Source organism: Hyla sarda, chromosome 7 (genome assembly GCF_029499605.1).
Source record: "Hyla sarda isolate aHylSar1 chromosome 7, aHylSar1.hap1, whole genome shotgun sequence".
NCBI classification, from domain to species: domain Eukaryota; kingdom Metazoa; phylum Chordata; class Amphibia; order Anura; family Hylidae; genus Hyla; species Hyla sarda.
Genome location: NC_079195.1, coordinates 15,452,173 through 15,467,469, shown reverse-complemented (window position 1 = coordinate 15,467,469; position 15,297 = coordinate 15,452,173). Strand labels below are relative to the sequence as shown.

General features: G+C 43.9%; 1 protein-coding gene across 7 annotated transcripts in view; it reads left to right on the top strand.

Annotated features, from left to right (window-relative positions):
• ACSL5 (acyl-CoA synthetase long chain family member 5) overlaps positions 1-15,297 on the top strand; it is a 107,164-nt gene that overhangs the window by 90,281 nt on the left and 1,586 nt on the right. For all 7 annotated transcript variants that reach the window (XM_056530366.1, XM_056530365.1, XM_056530368.1 and 4 more), the window contains 6 exons: positions 1,713-1,808; positions 3,172-3,244; positions 4,175-4,263; positions 5,788-5,904; positions 9,849-9,992; positions 13,112-13,213. In XM_056530366.1, coding sequence (XP_056386341.1) covers positions 1,713-1,808; positions 3,172-3,244; positions 4,175-4,263; positions 5,788-5,904; positions 9,849-9,992; positions 13,112-13,213 — 621 coding nt within the window. The remainder of the gene's footprint in view (positions 1-1,712; positions 1,809-3,171; positions 3,245-4,174; positions 4,264-5,787; positions 5,905-9,848; positions 9,993-13,111; positions 13,214-15,297) is intronic.

Genomic DNA, 15,297 nt, shown 5'->3' with positions numbered 1-15,297 from the left:
GGTTAAATAAGAACATCCCTGGTAGACCAGCGGTCAATAATAACATCCCTGGTAGTTCAGTGGTCAATAATAACATCCCTGGTAGATGAGTGGTTAATAATAACATCCCTGGTAGACTAGTGGTCAATAATAACATCCCTGGTAGATGAGTGGTTAAATAAGAACATCCCTGGTAGACCAGCGGTCAATAATAATATCCCTGGTAGTTCAGTGGTCAATAATAACATCCCTGGTAGATGAGTGGTTAATAATAACATCCCTGGTAGACTAGTGGTCAATAATAACATCCCTGGTAGATGAGTGGTTAAATAAGAAGATCCCTGGTAGACCAGTGGTCAATAATAACATTCCTGGTAATTCAGTGGTTCATTAATACAATTCCTGATAGGCCAGTGCTTCAATAATAACATCCCTGGTAGATGAGTGGTTAAATAATAACATCCCTGGTAGACCAGAGGTCAGTAATAACATCCCTGGTAGACCAGAGGCTCAGTAATAACATCCCTGGTAGTTCAGTGGTAATTAATAACATCCCTGGTAGTTCAGTGGTAATTAATAACATCCCTGGTAGTTCAGTGGTAATTAATAACATCCCTGGTAGTTCAGTGTTAATTAATAACATCCCTGGTAGTTTGGTGGTAATTAATATCATCCCTGGTAGTTTGGTGATAATTCATAACATCTCTGGTAGTTCGGTGGTAATTAATAACATCCCTGGTAGTTCAGTGGTAATTAATAACATCCCTGGTAGTTTGGTGGTAATTAATACATCCCTGGTAGTTTGGTGGTAATTAATAACATCCCTGGTAGTTCAGTGGTAATTAATAACATCCCTGGTAGTTCAGTGGTAATTAATAACATCCCTGGTAGTTTGGTGGTACTTAATACATCCCTGGTAGTTTGGTGGTAATTAATAACATCCCTCGTATTTCAGTGGTAATTAATAATATCCCTGGTAGTTCAGTGGTAATTAATAACATCCCTGGTAGTTCAGTGGTAATTAATAACATCCCTGGTAGTTTGGTGGTAATTAATAACATCCCTGGTAGTTCAGTGGTAATTAATAACATCCCTGGTAGTTTGGTGGTAATTCATAACATCTCTTGTAGTTCAGTGGTAATTAATAACATCCCTGGTAGTTCAGTGGTAATTAATAACATCCCTGGTAGTTTGGTGGTAATTCATAACATCTCTTGTAGTTCAGTGGTAATTAATAACATCCCTGGTAGTTTGGTGGTAATTAATAACATCCCTGGTAGTTTGGTGGTAATTAATAACATCCCTGGTAGTTCAGTGGTAATTAATAACATCCCTGGTAGTTCAGTGGTAATTAATAACATCCCTGGTAGTTCAGTGGTAATTAATAACATCCCTGGTAGTTCAGTGGTAATTAATAACATCCCTGGTAGTTCAGGGGTAATTAATAACATCCCTGGTAGTTTGGTGGTAATTAATAACATCCCTGGTAGTTCAGTGGTAATTAATAACATCCCTGGTAGTTCAGTGGTAATTAATAACATCCCTGGTAGTTCAGTGGTAATTAATAACATCCCTGGTAGTTTGGTGGTAATTAATAACATCCCTGGTAGTTCAGTGGTAATTAATAACATCCCTGGTAGTTCAGTGGTAATTAATAACATCCCTGGTAGTTCAGTGGTCAATAATAATTGTATCTATTTATGTAACTGTTTATGTTATTACTTTCTGATTAGGAAACAATGGGCGGACGCGTTCGGATCATGGTAACAGGGGCGGCCCCTATATCGGAAAATGTCCTGTCCTTCCTGAGAGCAGCTCTGGGCAGTCAGGTACAGTGAGGATATTTGTGTTCAGTCAGGGACTTAAATTGTGAACCAGTACAAATTCCCTGCAGCGCCACCTAAAGGGGAAAATAAAGCATGACACAGATTCTATTGAAATAAACAGTCTGGGCCATTGTTTCTTATCCAGTTTGCCTGCAGCTGTGGCAAAACTACAACTCTTAGAATGCTTGGAGTTGTAGTTTTACAACAGCTGGAGGCACCCAGGCTGTGAAACACTGTTCTATCAAGTTCTTAGAAATTTCATTCCTGCCTCTGGAAAAGTTGGATGATGGCTAGTATGGCTGCCATATCATCAAGCTGTGTGCATCGGCAGATGGTTTTAAATTGCGAACAATATGTCGGCAACATTAAGAACATTCATGTAGTTATGTAGGGTTAGTCTGGAGCCTGGGAAAGCTGGGTGCTATGTCATTGTAAGTAAATTATTACTGTGTAATCAAGTGCTTCCCAATCCAAGTGCCTCCAGCTGTTGCAAAAAGACAAGTCCCAGCCGTTGGCTGTCCGGACATGCTGGGAGTTGTCGTTTTGGAACAGCTGGAGGCACCCTAGTTGGGAAACACTGTGCTATCAAGTTCTGAGAAATGTCATTCCTGCTTCTGGAACAGTTGGATGATGGCTAGAATGGCTAAGTGCACCCAGCTGTAGCAAAACCACAACTCCAAGCATGCTGGTAGTTGTAGTTTTGCAACAGCTGGAGGCACCCTGGTTGGGAAACACTGTTCTATCAAGTTCTTATACATTTTAGTCCTGCTTCTTATACATTTAGTCCAGCCGTTGGCTGTCCGGACATGCTGGGACTTGTAGTTTTGCAACAGCTGGAGGCCCCCCGGTTGGGAAACACTGTTCTATCAAGATGTAAGAAATGTCATTCCTGCTTCTGGAAAAGTTGGGTGATGGCTAGAATGGCTAAGTGCACCCAGCTGTAGCAAAATCAAAATGCCTGGACAGCTGTTGGCCGAGCATACACTATAATCCGCACCATACTGCAAAAGTCAGTAATCTATAAGAGCAGTGTTTACTAACCAGGGTGCCTCCAGGTGTTGCAAAACTACAACTCCCAGCATGCCCAGACAGCCAATGGCTGTCTGGGCATGCTGGGAGTTGTAGTTTGCAACAGCTGGGCTTTCAGGACATGCTGGGAGTTGTAGTTTTGCAACAGCTGGAGGCACACTGGTTGGAAAAAATTTGTGTTTCTTATGCAAATTGCACTTTTAAAGCATTATTTTTTTTTTTTTTTTGCTGCGATTATCGGAATGTATAAAAAACAACCTAAAGGAAAATTGATTAATGTTATTTTACTGCTGCATTGCATGCGTTTCCGTATTACAATCACTTATTCCGACCGCAGATTTTCGAAGCGTACGGTCAGACGGAATGTGGCGCCGGTTGCTCATTTTCAACCCCCGGAGACTGGACAGCAGGTGAGACAAGAAAAAAAAAATAAGAAAAAAAATGTAAAAAAAATTCCACTAAAAATTCTATTAAAGGGGTATTCCAGAGAAAAAACGTTATATATATATATATATATATGATCAACTGGCTCCAGAACATAATAAACAGATTTGTAAATTATTTCTATAAAAAAAAAATCTTAATCCTTCCAATAATTATCAGCTGCTGAAGTTGAGTTGTTCTTTTCCGTCTGGCAACAGTGCTCTCTGCTGACATCTCTGCTTGTCTCGGGAACTGCACAGAGTAGAAGAGGTCTGCTATGGGGATTTGCTTCTACTCTGGACAGTTCCCGAGACAGGTTTCATCAGAGAGCGCTTAGACAGAAAAGAACAACTCAACTTCAGCAGCTCATAAGTACTGGAAGGATTAATATTTTTTAATAGATAGTAATTTACAAATCTGTTTAACTTTCTGAAGCCAGTTGATATATATAAAAAAGCTTTTTCCTGGATAACCCCTTTAAGTTATACCTGTACCTGGTGACAACCAATATGGCTGCCATTATAGAAGTCACTGGAGCTGTCATGTTCTACAGAACTACAACTCCCAGCATGCCCGGAGAGCCTTTGGTCGTTAGGGCATGATGGAAGTTGTAGTTGTGCAACAGCTGGGGGCACACAGGTTGGGGAACACTGACCTAGAGTATAACAAGTGGCCCTTATGTTGCATTATATATGTTCTGCGTAAACAGATTTGCTGCTCAGCGCCCCCTGGTGACAACGAGACGCAGCGTCGGGCATACTGGTGGTCACTCTGAATTCCATATAACATATATATATATATATATATATATATATATATATATATATATATATATATCAAGCAATGATTAAATATTTTTTATGGGGGGTGGGTATTACATTCAGGGAGCTCATCCAGATTAACCCTTTGTCTTCCAGGACACGTTGGCGCTCCACTGCCCTGTAACTTCCTGAAGCTGGTGGATGTGACGGATATGAATTACTACACATCCAATGGAGAGGGAGAGGTGAGAGTGATGATGGGAGACGGCAGTCTATTGCTTTCTGTTATCATTCATACCTTAGAAGTATTAAACATATTGGGGGGGGGGGGGGGCACGTCATGGACATTCACAATCACTAGTTCTACAGAGTCATCTGTTTCATTCCGGCACAGCTGTATCTATGTGTTTCATTACTGTCACTGGGTCGTGTGATCAGCAATCTGACCCAGAGAAATTTGCAGTGTTTAATGTAGTGGTCTTCAAACTGTGGCACTCCTAATGTTGCAAAACTACAATTCCCAGCATCACCTCCAGCTCTATCTGTATACTGCTGCTATTTCTATGGGATAAGGATCTATAGTAGTCATACACCTCCCCTCCAGCTCTATCTGTATTCTGCTGCTATCTCTATGGGATCAGGATATATAGTAGTTATACACCTCCCCTCCAGCTCTACCTGTATACTGCCGCTATCTCTATTGGATCAGGATGTATAGTAGTTATACACCTCCCCTCCAGCTCTATCTGTATACTGCTGCTGCTATCTCTATGGGATCAGGATATATAGTAGTTATACACCTCCCCTCCAGCTCTACCTGTATACTGCTGCTATCTCTATTGGATCAGGATGTATAGTAGTTATACACCTCCCCTCCAGCTCTATCTGTATACTGCTGCTGCTATCTCTATGGGATCAGGATATATAGTAGTTATACACCTCCCCTCCAGCTTTATCTGTATACTGCTATCTCTACGAGATCAGGATATATAGTAGTTATATACTTCCCCTCCAGCTCTATCTGTATACTGCTGCTATCTCTATGGGATCAGGATATATAGTGGATATATACTGCTGCCATCTGTATGGGATGAGGAAATATAGTAGTTATACAACTCTCCTCCAGCTTCTGTATACTGCTGCTATCTCTATGGGATGAGGAAATATAGTAGTTATACAACTCTCCTCCAGTTCTATCTGTATACTGCTGCCGATATTGGACAAAACATGATAAAAACATGTAAAAAGTGCAGTTAATCGCAACGCATGAATACATCCTGAAGACTTCAAATTTTCATAAAACACCTCAATTATTGTTATAGGTCAAATCATTTTCTCATTATGGCAAAATTTCTCTAAAGCCTCAGTTTGAATAAGACAATGCATCAAAACTGCACATAATGTGAACTGACATTAACTTACCACTAAGCAGTTTAGTCTTCTGGTTGCTCTAGTCTAGCCAGGTGATTAGGTTGCAGTGATGAGACTCCACTCCCTCTCTCTGCAAAACCATGGGAAATGTCGGCAGCATTAGGAAATCATTTCAGGTATGTAATAGAAATCAATATGGCTGCAAATCAATGCCTGCCACATGAGCTAAAACAGGTGAGCACAAGGCATACACAAGAAACCTTAGATGACTTGTGCTCCTGGCTGAATGTTAGACGGTCTAGTACTCCCTGTTCTTAGCCATTTATGTTTGGGTACAGACACTGCAACACACAGTGTGAACAATGTCCAACATCCATGTTTGTTTTTCACAATTTTAGGTTTGTATAAAAGGACCCAATGTGTTCCAAGGATACCTAAAAGACCCCGAGAAGACAGCGGAAACCATCGATGAGGAGGGGTGGCTGCACACTGGGGATATCGGGAAGTGGCTTCCAGTAAGTATAGAGGCGATAGAACAGTTATGCCAAACCAGGGTGCCTCCAGCTGTTGCAAAACTACAACTCTCAGCATGCCCGGACAGCCGAAGGCTGTCCGGGCATGCTGGGAGTTGGAGTTTTGCAACAGCTGGAGGCACCCTGGTTGGGAAACAGTGCCATAGAACCAAGAGATGATACTATGTAAGCTTTACAGTGCCATGTCAGATTGTACTGTATTGTATATATCATCTGCTCAGCTCCTTCTGCTCTATAACATGATACCTGCAGATTGTACTGTATTGTATATATCATCTGCTCAGCTCCTCCTGCTCTATAACATGATACCTGCAGATTGTACTGTATTGTATATATATCTGCTCAGCTCCTCCTGCTCTATAACATGATACCTGCAGATTGTACTGTATTGTATATATCATCTGCTCAGCTCCTTCTGCTCTATAACATGATACCTGCAGATTGTACTGTATTGTATATATCATCTGCTCAGCTCCTCCTGCTCTATAACATGATACCTGCAGATTGTACTGTATTGTATATATATCTGCTCAGCTCCTCCTGCTCTATAACATGATACCTGCAGATTGTACTGAATTGTATATATATCATCTGCTCAGCTCCTCCTGCTCTATAACCTGATACCTGCAGATTGTACTGTATTGTATATATCATCTGCTCAGCTCCTCCTGCTCTATAACATGATACCTGCAGATTGTACTGTATTGTATATATCATCTGCTCAGCTCCTCCTGCTCTATAACACAATACCTACAGATTGTACTGTATTGTATATATCATCTGCTCAGCTCCTCCTGCTCTATAACCTGATACCTGCAGATTGTACTGTATTGTATATATCATCTGCTCAGCTCCTCCTGCTCTATAACATGATACCTGCAGATTGTACTGTATTGTATATATAATCTGCTCAGCTCCTCCTGCTCTATAACATGATACCTGAAGATTGTACTGTATTGTATATATCATCTGCTCAGCTCCTCCTGCTCTATAACATGATACCTGCAGATTGTACTGTATTGTATATATCATCTGCTCAGCTCCTCTTGCTCTATAACATGATACCTGCAGATTGGATTGCATTTTCATATGATAGGTTCCCTTTAACATTAAGAGCAATGAATAATGTAACACAGTGACCGCCGGTGACATGGACTGAATTCACCCGCAGTAGATAACTTTCTTCCCACACCTTAGATTATTAAGTGTCCTGTTACAGTAATTAATAAACTTTGCGGTGCCCCCTGTAGGGCCGATAATTACATTCCCCCATATGACACCATCCCAGGATGGATAATCAATAATAATCCACCATATTAAGTGGAGTTCAGGGAAATGTGCCCGGCTCACTCCAGGTCTGAGGCTTCTTTACCAGGAATAATCAAAGCTCTCGGTGTCTGGCTATGGATTTCATTCAATCTCTTCTTGGTCGATGCACAAATTGACTGTGACCTTAATTGTGAATCACAAAGCTTCTGTGTGAACACGTACGATAAGCTGACGCTAGGGTTACAGGTCACGTGACATGACTGCAACACGTCACTCACCCAAAATACAAGTCACATCCCATCATCCACCTCAATGTGTAACCAGATTGCAATTTGGCAATTACAGTCACATCGCGAACGTAACAAAGTCACAGTTTGTCTGGACAAATATCTTAGTCGCGTGACTTTTACAATTTGCTGTTGCACGATAAAAGATAAAGTTTTGCGATAGCTGCAGGTTAGAGATCACTGCCTAAGTCAGGGATAGACAAATCACAGGTGCCAGGTCAATATGGAGACTGATCATTTTGCCCTGGCACCTTGGTTTTTGTCAGTCATTTCCACTCTTTACCATTTACGTCACGGATCGGGCAAGGTAGTATGATGAGTGCATGTGAGCAGGGCCTGCGTCATACCCGCCAGGTAACAGCTGTTATGGGAGATCACTCCCATGTCTGTAATTTAACTGTTTAAATGCCACGATCCCTGCATTTAAACAATTATGGCATGCATATCTGGTGTTCCTATCCTCATCTCCCCCCCATGATGTAATCACAGGGTGCCAATCAGTTCTCAGACCAGCCCGAGACCTCTACTAGGCAAATGATACAGTCTGGGTCATGCAGGCTGTAGCCATAGAGCACCGATCTTAAGAGTACCTGTCATGATCTTGTTAAATTTTATAATCCTCCCAGTTCACTGCCCCCATCATGATAAACCACCCCCTGCCTTTATTTTTTAGTTTTCTACCTTGATATTGCTCTGTATTTTCTGCTCAGTCTCAGTCAGATTCACAGACAGGGAAGGGGCGTTCCCCAGCAGGCGTGACATCATCTGAAGCCATACAGGGGAGAACTTCCTCCCTCACTCTGCTACACACAAGTCTGTGCAAGAGATGGGGGGGAAATGTGCTCTGGACAAGTAGGGAGACACCTAGTGGCAGCTTTTTTAAACACAAAGAAAACAGAAAACGTAATTATTTTTTAAACAAATTGAAAAAAAAATGTATTTACCATAAGGAGTGCAATGGCAAAAATTAGTTTTAATGACAGGATTCCGTTCTCCCATTCACACTTCTGAATTTCCGCTTGCGGAATCCCGCCTCAAATTAAAACCCATAGACTTCAATGGGATTCCGCACTCCCAGTCACACTTCTGAATTTCCGCTTGTGGATTTCCGCCTCAAATTAAAGCCCATAGACTTCAATGGGATTCCGCACTCCCAGTCACACTTCTGAATTTCCGCTTGTGGATTTCCGCCTCAAATTAAAGCCCATAGACTTCAATGGGATTCCGCACTCCCAGTCACACTTCTGAATTTCCACTTGTGGATTTCCGCCTCAAATTAAAACTCATAGACTTCTATGGGACTCCGCTCTCCCATTCACACTTCTGAATTTCCACCTCAAATTAAAGCCCATAGACTTCAAAGGGATTCCGCACTCCCATTCACACTTCTGAATTTCCGTCTCAAATTAAAGCCCATAGACTTCTATGGGATACTGCACTCCCATTCACACTTGTGAATTTCTGCCTGTGGATTTCCGCCTCAAATTAAAACCCATAGACTTCTATTGGATTCTGCACTCCCATTCACACTGGGACCCCCAGGATCATGCACGCAGCACCCAGTTTGTAATCAGTCCCCGGAGCGTGTTCGCCGGGGTCTGATTACGGGCAACTACAGGGCAGGCAGCATGTGGCCTGCGCCGGCGTGTGACGTCACGCTCCGCCCCGCAATGCAAGCCTACGGGAGCGGGCGTGATAGCTATCATGCCCCCTCCCGTAGGCTTGCATTGAGGGGCGGAGCGTGACGTCACACGCCGCCCGCCCTGTAGTCGCCGGTAATCAGTCCCGGAGCGAACACGCTCCGGGGACTGATTACAAATGGGGTGCCGCGTGCATGATCCCGGGGGTCCCCAGCGGCAGGACTCCTGCGATCCGACATCTTATCCCCTATACTTTGGATGGGGGATAAGATGTTTAAGCACCGGAGAACCCCTTTAAAACCCATAGACTTCTATGGGATTCTGCACTCTCATTCACACTTCTGAATTTCCGCTTGCGGAATCCCGCCTCAAATTAAAACCCATAGACTTCAATGGGATTCCGCAGTCCCATTCACACTTCTGAATTTCCGCTTGCGGAATTCCAGCGGAATTCCGCAAGCGGAAATTCAGAAGTGTGAATGGGAGTGCATAATCCCATAGAAGTCTATGGGCTTTAATTTGAGGCGGAAATCCACAAGCGGAAATTCAGAAGTGTGAATGGGAGTGCATAATCCCATAGAAGTCTATGGGCTTTAATTTGAGGCGGAATTCCGCAAGTGAAAATTCTACCGTGTGAAGAGACCCTAAGGCATGTGCCATGATGTGAAGTACATCAGAACCTTGTTCAGTGATAAGACACAATAATGTCCATAACTTTCATCTCTTCCAGAACGGAACCTTGAAAATCATCGACAGGAAGAAGAACATATTCAAGCTGGCGCAGGGGGAGTACATTGCCCCAGAGAAGATAGAGAACATGTATATTCGCAGCGCCCCGGTGGCTCAGGTCTTTGTACATGGTGACAGCCTGCGGGTAGGTATGAGCAGTAGAGGATTCATTCATCGCAGGTTAATGAGAAAACCGGGATTACAGGGAACAATCCAATTACTGGGCAGGGAAGTAGTGAAGACTCCTCTGGAGAGCCCTTCGTCCCCGGAGATGTGGGGGTTTATCTTCTCTCGCACATGTTCTGACAGTATAGTTGTCACGTCTATGTGATGTATCCAGACAACCGATGTGTGTCCTTACACGTGTGACATCACCTGGAAGACGTGCCGGTGAACCCAGAACAATGAGGAGACAGAGGGCACCCAGGGCACAGGACTGCGCCAATCGTCCCAGCCCCACGTGTATGTCAGACTCCTCTCACACTACGTTTTCACTGTCCATCTGCCATATGTGCCAGGAATACCTCAAATGTACCCATAGGGCTCAATTCAGGGGTGTAGCTATAGAGGTAGGAGTTACTCCGAGGCCCTGGTACTTAAAGGGGTACTCATGTGGAAAACTTTTTTTTTTTTTTTTAAATCAACTGGTGCCAGAAAGTTAAACAGATTTGTAAATTACTTCTGTTAAAAAAAAATCTTAATCCTTCCAGTACTTATTAGCGACTGCATACTACAGAGGAAATGGTTTTCTTTTTGGAACACAGAGCTCTCTGCTGACATCACAACCACAGTGCTCTCTGCTGACATCTCTGTCCATTTTAGGAACTGTCCAGAGCAGCATATGCTTGCTATGGGGATTTTCTCCTACTCTGGACAGTTCTTAAAATGGACAGCAGAAAATGTCAGCAGAGAGCACTGTGCTCGTGATGTCAGCAGAGAGCTCTGTGTTCCAAAAAGAAAACCATTTCCTCTGTAGGATTCAGCAGCTAATAAGTACAGGAAGGATTAAGATTTTTTAATAGAAGTAATTTACAAATCTGTTTAACTTTCTGGCACCAGTTGATTTAAAAAAAAAAAAAAAAAAAGTTTACCACAGGAGTACCCCTTTAAGGGGGCACTAAAGCACATATGCCCCATAATACACCAGTATTATAATTGGCATATGGGGGCCCAGTTTTAGATTTTGCATCCAGTCCCAGAAGCTACAAGCTACACCTCTGCCTCAATTCAAGGGTACCTTTGGATTCCTTCATGAATAAATCCTCTAGACTAGGGGACTGTTCACACTTCTGAATCCCCGAAATGGAGTAATTATGGGCAAAGAGAATGTCTGCCGCGATGCCACCAAATTACATCAGGGGTATGACCGCGCGGACACTATTGACGGCAATGCACTATTGACAGCAATGCAATCCGGACGGAATTCTGAAAAAAAGAGTGAACATTATTTTCGTGTGTCCGGAATCCTGGAAATTTCGTAGTGTAAACGCTGCAGCAGAATCTGATTGAAAACAGTGAAATTCTGCAGATTTTTTTCATTTGACAATTCAGTAGTGTGGACGGGCCCATAGAGCCTTAGGAGGGTACGTTCACATGGCGAAATTTTCAGGCGAAATTTTCAGGCGAAATCCGACGGAAAAAAATGTCAGCTTGGAAATTCTGTTGCAACAGAGTCCCATTGTATTCTGCTACACCGTGCACACGGCGGAATTTACATGGCGAAAACACCTGCCGTGGAAATTCTGATTTTGGCCTCCGCAGAAAGAATTCACATGCTCTCTGGGGAATCCATTCGGAAATGCATTGCCGTCTATGGAGACGGCGCATTTATGTTCAGTCCTAGTGCCGGCGCCTGCAGCCAGCGGAATGTCCACCATGTGAACATGGACATGCAACCTAGTAACGATGGCAACAAACCGGCACATGATTGGCGCCTGCACGCAGCTCGAGCCTTGTAGTGGGCTCTGCAAATGATCCCCCACTTTACTGCACATTTTGTACGGAAAATGCATTAAAGGGGTACTCCGGTGAAAAACTTTTTTTTTATATATATTTTTTTTTTATCAACTGGTGCCAGAAAGTTAAACAGATTTGTAAATTACTTCTATTAAAAAAATCTTAATCCTTCCTGTACTTGTTAGCTGCTGAATACTACTGCGGAAATTCTTTTCTTTTTGAAACACAGTGCTCTCTGCTGACATCATGAGCACAGTGCTCTCTGCTGACACCTCTGTCCATTTTAGGAACTGTCCAGAGCAGCATATGTTTGCTATGGGGATTTCCTTTTACTCTAAACAGTTCCTAAAATGGACAGAGATGTCAGCAGAGAGCACTGTGCTCATGATGTTAGCAGATAGCTCTGTGTTTCAAACGGAAAAGAATTTCCACTGTAGTATTCAGCAGCTGATAAGTACAGGAAGGATTCAGATTTTTTAATAGAAGTAAGTTACAAATCTGTTTAACTTCTGGCACCAGTTGATTTAAAAAAAAAAAAAAGTTTTTCACCGGAGTACCCCTTTAATGCATTTTCCGTACAAAATGTGCAGTAAATTGGGGGATCATTTGCAGAGCCCACTACTAGGCTCGAGCTGCGTGCAGGTCCCCTTTAAAGGAGTACTCCATCCCTAGACATCTTGTCCCCCATAGACTTGCATTGAGGGGGCGTGACGTGATGTCATGAGGGGCGTGGCAGCGACGCCACTCAAGTGTTCAGAAAAAAATGTTCCAATTGCTGGGGCAGCGGAGTACCCCTTTAAAAATGCAAACTGCGGACCTCCAGATGTTGCAAAACTACAACTCCCAGCATGGCCGGACAGCCGTTGGCTGTCTGGGCATGCTAGGAGTTGTAGTTTTGCAACATCTGGAGGTCCGCAGGTTGGAGACCACTGCTCTATGCAGTTGCTTCCAGCATTCTATGTGTGTTCCCTAGTGCCTTGTTTAGTTTCTAGTCAGTCCGGGCATGCTGGGAGTTGTAGTTTTGCAACAGCTGGAGGCTCTCTGGTTGGGAAATACTGGATTAGATAAACAGTAGGATCCAGTACAGTTGTCTCATAGTATTACTGATACATACGGCTACAATTTTTTAGCATCCTGATAGGATAATGATTAAACCAAGGAAAACAGATGTCAGGAATTACTGGAGCGGGTGTGAACCGTAATCTATTAAGACCAGTACAACAGTGCCACACACTGGTCATGGCAGGGAATTACATATAAAATCACTATTCACACGAGTCACAGTCATTTTGTTTTATTCTTTCCCAGTCTTGTCTGGTGGGAGTGATTGTTCCAGATCCTGAGACTTTGCCAGATTTTTCAGCAAAACTTGGAGTCCGAGGTTCCTTTGAAGAGCTCTGCAAAAATTCAGTGAGTATTGAGCCTATCTGGTGTGATACCGTCTGCTGTGTCAGTGTATCCAAGCCTATCTGGTGTGATACCGTCTGCTGTGTCAGTGTATCCAAGCCTACCCAGTGTGATACTGTCTGCTGTGTCCGTGTATCCAAGCCTATCCGGTGTGATACTGTCTGCTGTGTCAGTGTATCCAAGCCTATCTGGTGTGATACTGTCTGCTGTGTCAGTGTATCCAAGCCTATCCGGTGTGATACTGTCTGCTGTGTCAGTGTATCCAAGCCTATCCGGTGTGATACTGTCTGCTGTGTCAATGTATCCAAGCCTATCCGGTGTGATACTGTCTGCTGTGTCAATGTATCCAAGCCTATCCGGTGTGATACTGTCTGCTGTGTCAGTGTATCCAAGCCTATCCGGTGTGATACTGTCTGCTGTGTCAGTGTATCCAAGCCTATCCGGTGTGATACTGTCTGCTGTGTCAGTGTATCCAAGCCTATCCGGTGTGATACTGTCTGCTGTGTCAGTGTATCCAAGCCTATCCGGTGTGATACTGTCTGCTGTGTCAGTGTATCCAAGCCTATCCGGTGTGATACTGTCTGCTGTGTCAGTGTATCCAAGCCTATCCGGTGTGATACTGTCTGCTGTCAGTGTATCCAAGCCTATCTGGTGTGATACTTGTCAGTGTATCAAAGCCTATCCGGTGTGATACTGTCTGCTGTGTCAGTGTATCCAAGCCTATCTGGTGTGATACCGTCTGCTGTGTCAGTGTATCTAAGCCTATCTCATGTGATACTGTCTGCTGTGCCGGTGTATCCAAGCCTATCTGGTGTGATTCTGTCTGCTGTGTCAGTGTATCTAAGCCTATCCGGTGTGATACTGTCTGCTGTGTCAGTGTATCCAAGCCTATCCGGTGTGATACTGTCTGCTGTGTCAGTGTATCCAAGCCTATCCGGTGTGCTACTGTCTGCTGTGTCAGTGTATCCAAGCCTATCCGGTGTGCTACTGTCTGCTGTGTCAGTGTATCCAAGCCTAGCCGGTGTGCTACTGTCTGCTGTGTCAGTGTATCCAAGCCTAGCCGGTGTGCTACTGTCTGCTGTGTCAGTGTATCCAAGCCTGTCCGGTGTGATACTGTCTGCTGTGTCAGTGTATCCAAGCCTATCCGGTGTGATACTGTCTGCTGTGTCAGTGTATCCAAGCCTATCCGGTGTGATAACGTCTGCTGTGTCAGTGTATCCAAGCCTATCGGGTGTTATACTGTCTGCTGTGTCAGTGTATCCAAGCCTAGCCGGTGTGCTACTGTCTGCTGTGTCAGTGTATCCAAGCCTGTCCGGTGTGATACTGTCTGCTGTGTCAGTGTATCCAAGCCTATCCGGTGTGATAACGTCTGCTGTGTCAGTGTATCCAAGCCTATCGGGTGTGCTACTGTCTGCTGTGTCAGTGTATCCAAGCCTAGCCGGTGTGCTACTGTCTGCTGTCAGTGTATCCAAGCCTGTCCGGTGTGATACTGTCTGCTGTGTCAGTGTATCCAAGCCTATCCGGTGTGATACTGTCTGCTGTGTCAGTGTATCCAAGCCTATCCGGTGTGATAACGTCTGCTGTGTCAGTGTATCCAAGCCTATCGGGTGTTATACTGTCTGCTGTGTCAGTGTATCCAAGCCTATCCAGTGTGATACTGTCTGCTATGTCAGTGTATCCAAGCCTATCCGGTGTGATACTGTCATCTGTGTCAGTGTATCCAAGCCTATCCGGTGTGATACCGTCTGCTGTGTCAGTGTATCCAAGCCTATCCGGTGTGATACTGTCTGCTGTGTCAGTGTATCCAAGCCTATCCGGTGTGATACTGTCTGCTGTCAGTGTATCCAAGCCTATCTGGTGTGATACTTGTCAGTGTATCAAAGCCTATCCGGTGTGATACTGTCTGCTGTGTCAGTGTATCCCTATCTGGTGTGATACTGTCTGCTGTGTCAGTGTATCCCTATCTGGTGTGATACTGTCTGCTGTGTCAGTGTATCCAAGCCTATCCAGTGTGATACTGTCTGCTGTGTCAGTGTATCTAAGCCTATCTGGTGTGATAATGTCTGCTGTGTCAGTGTTTCTAAGCC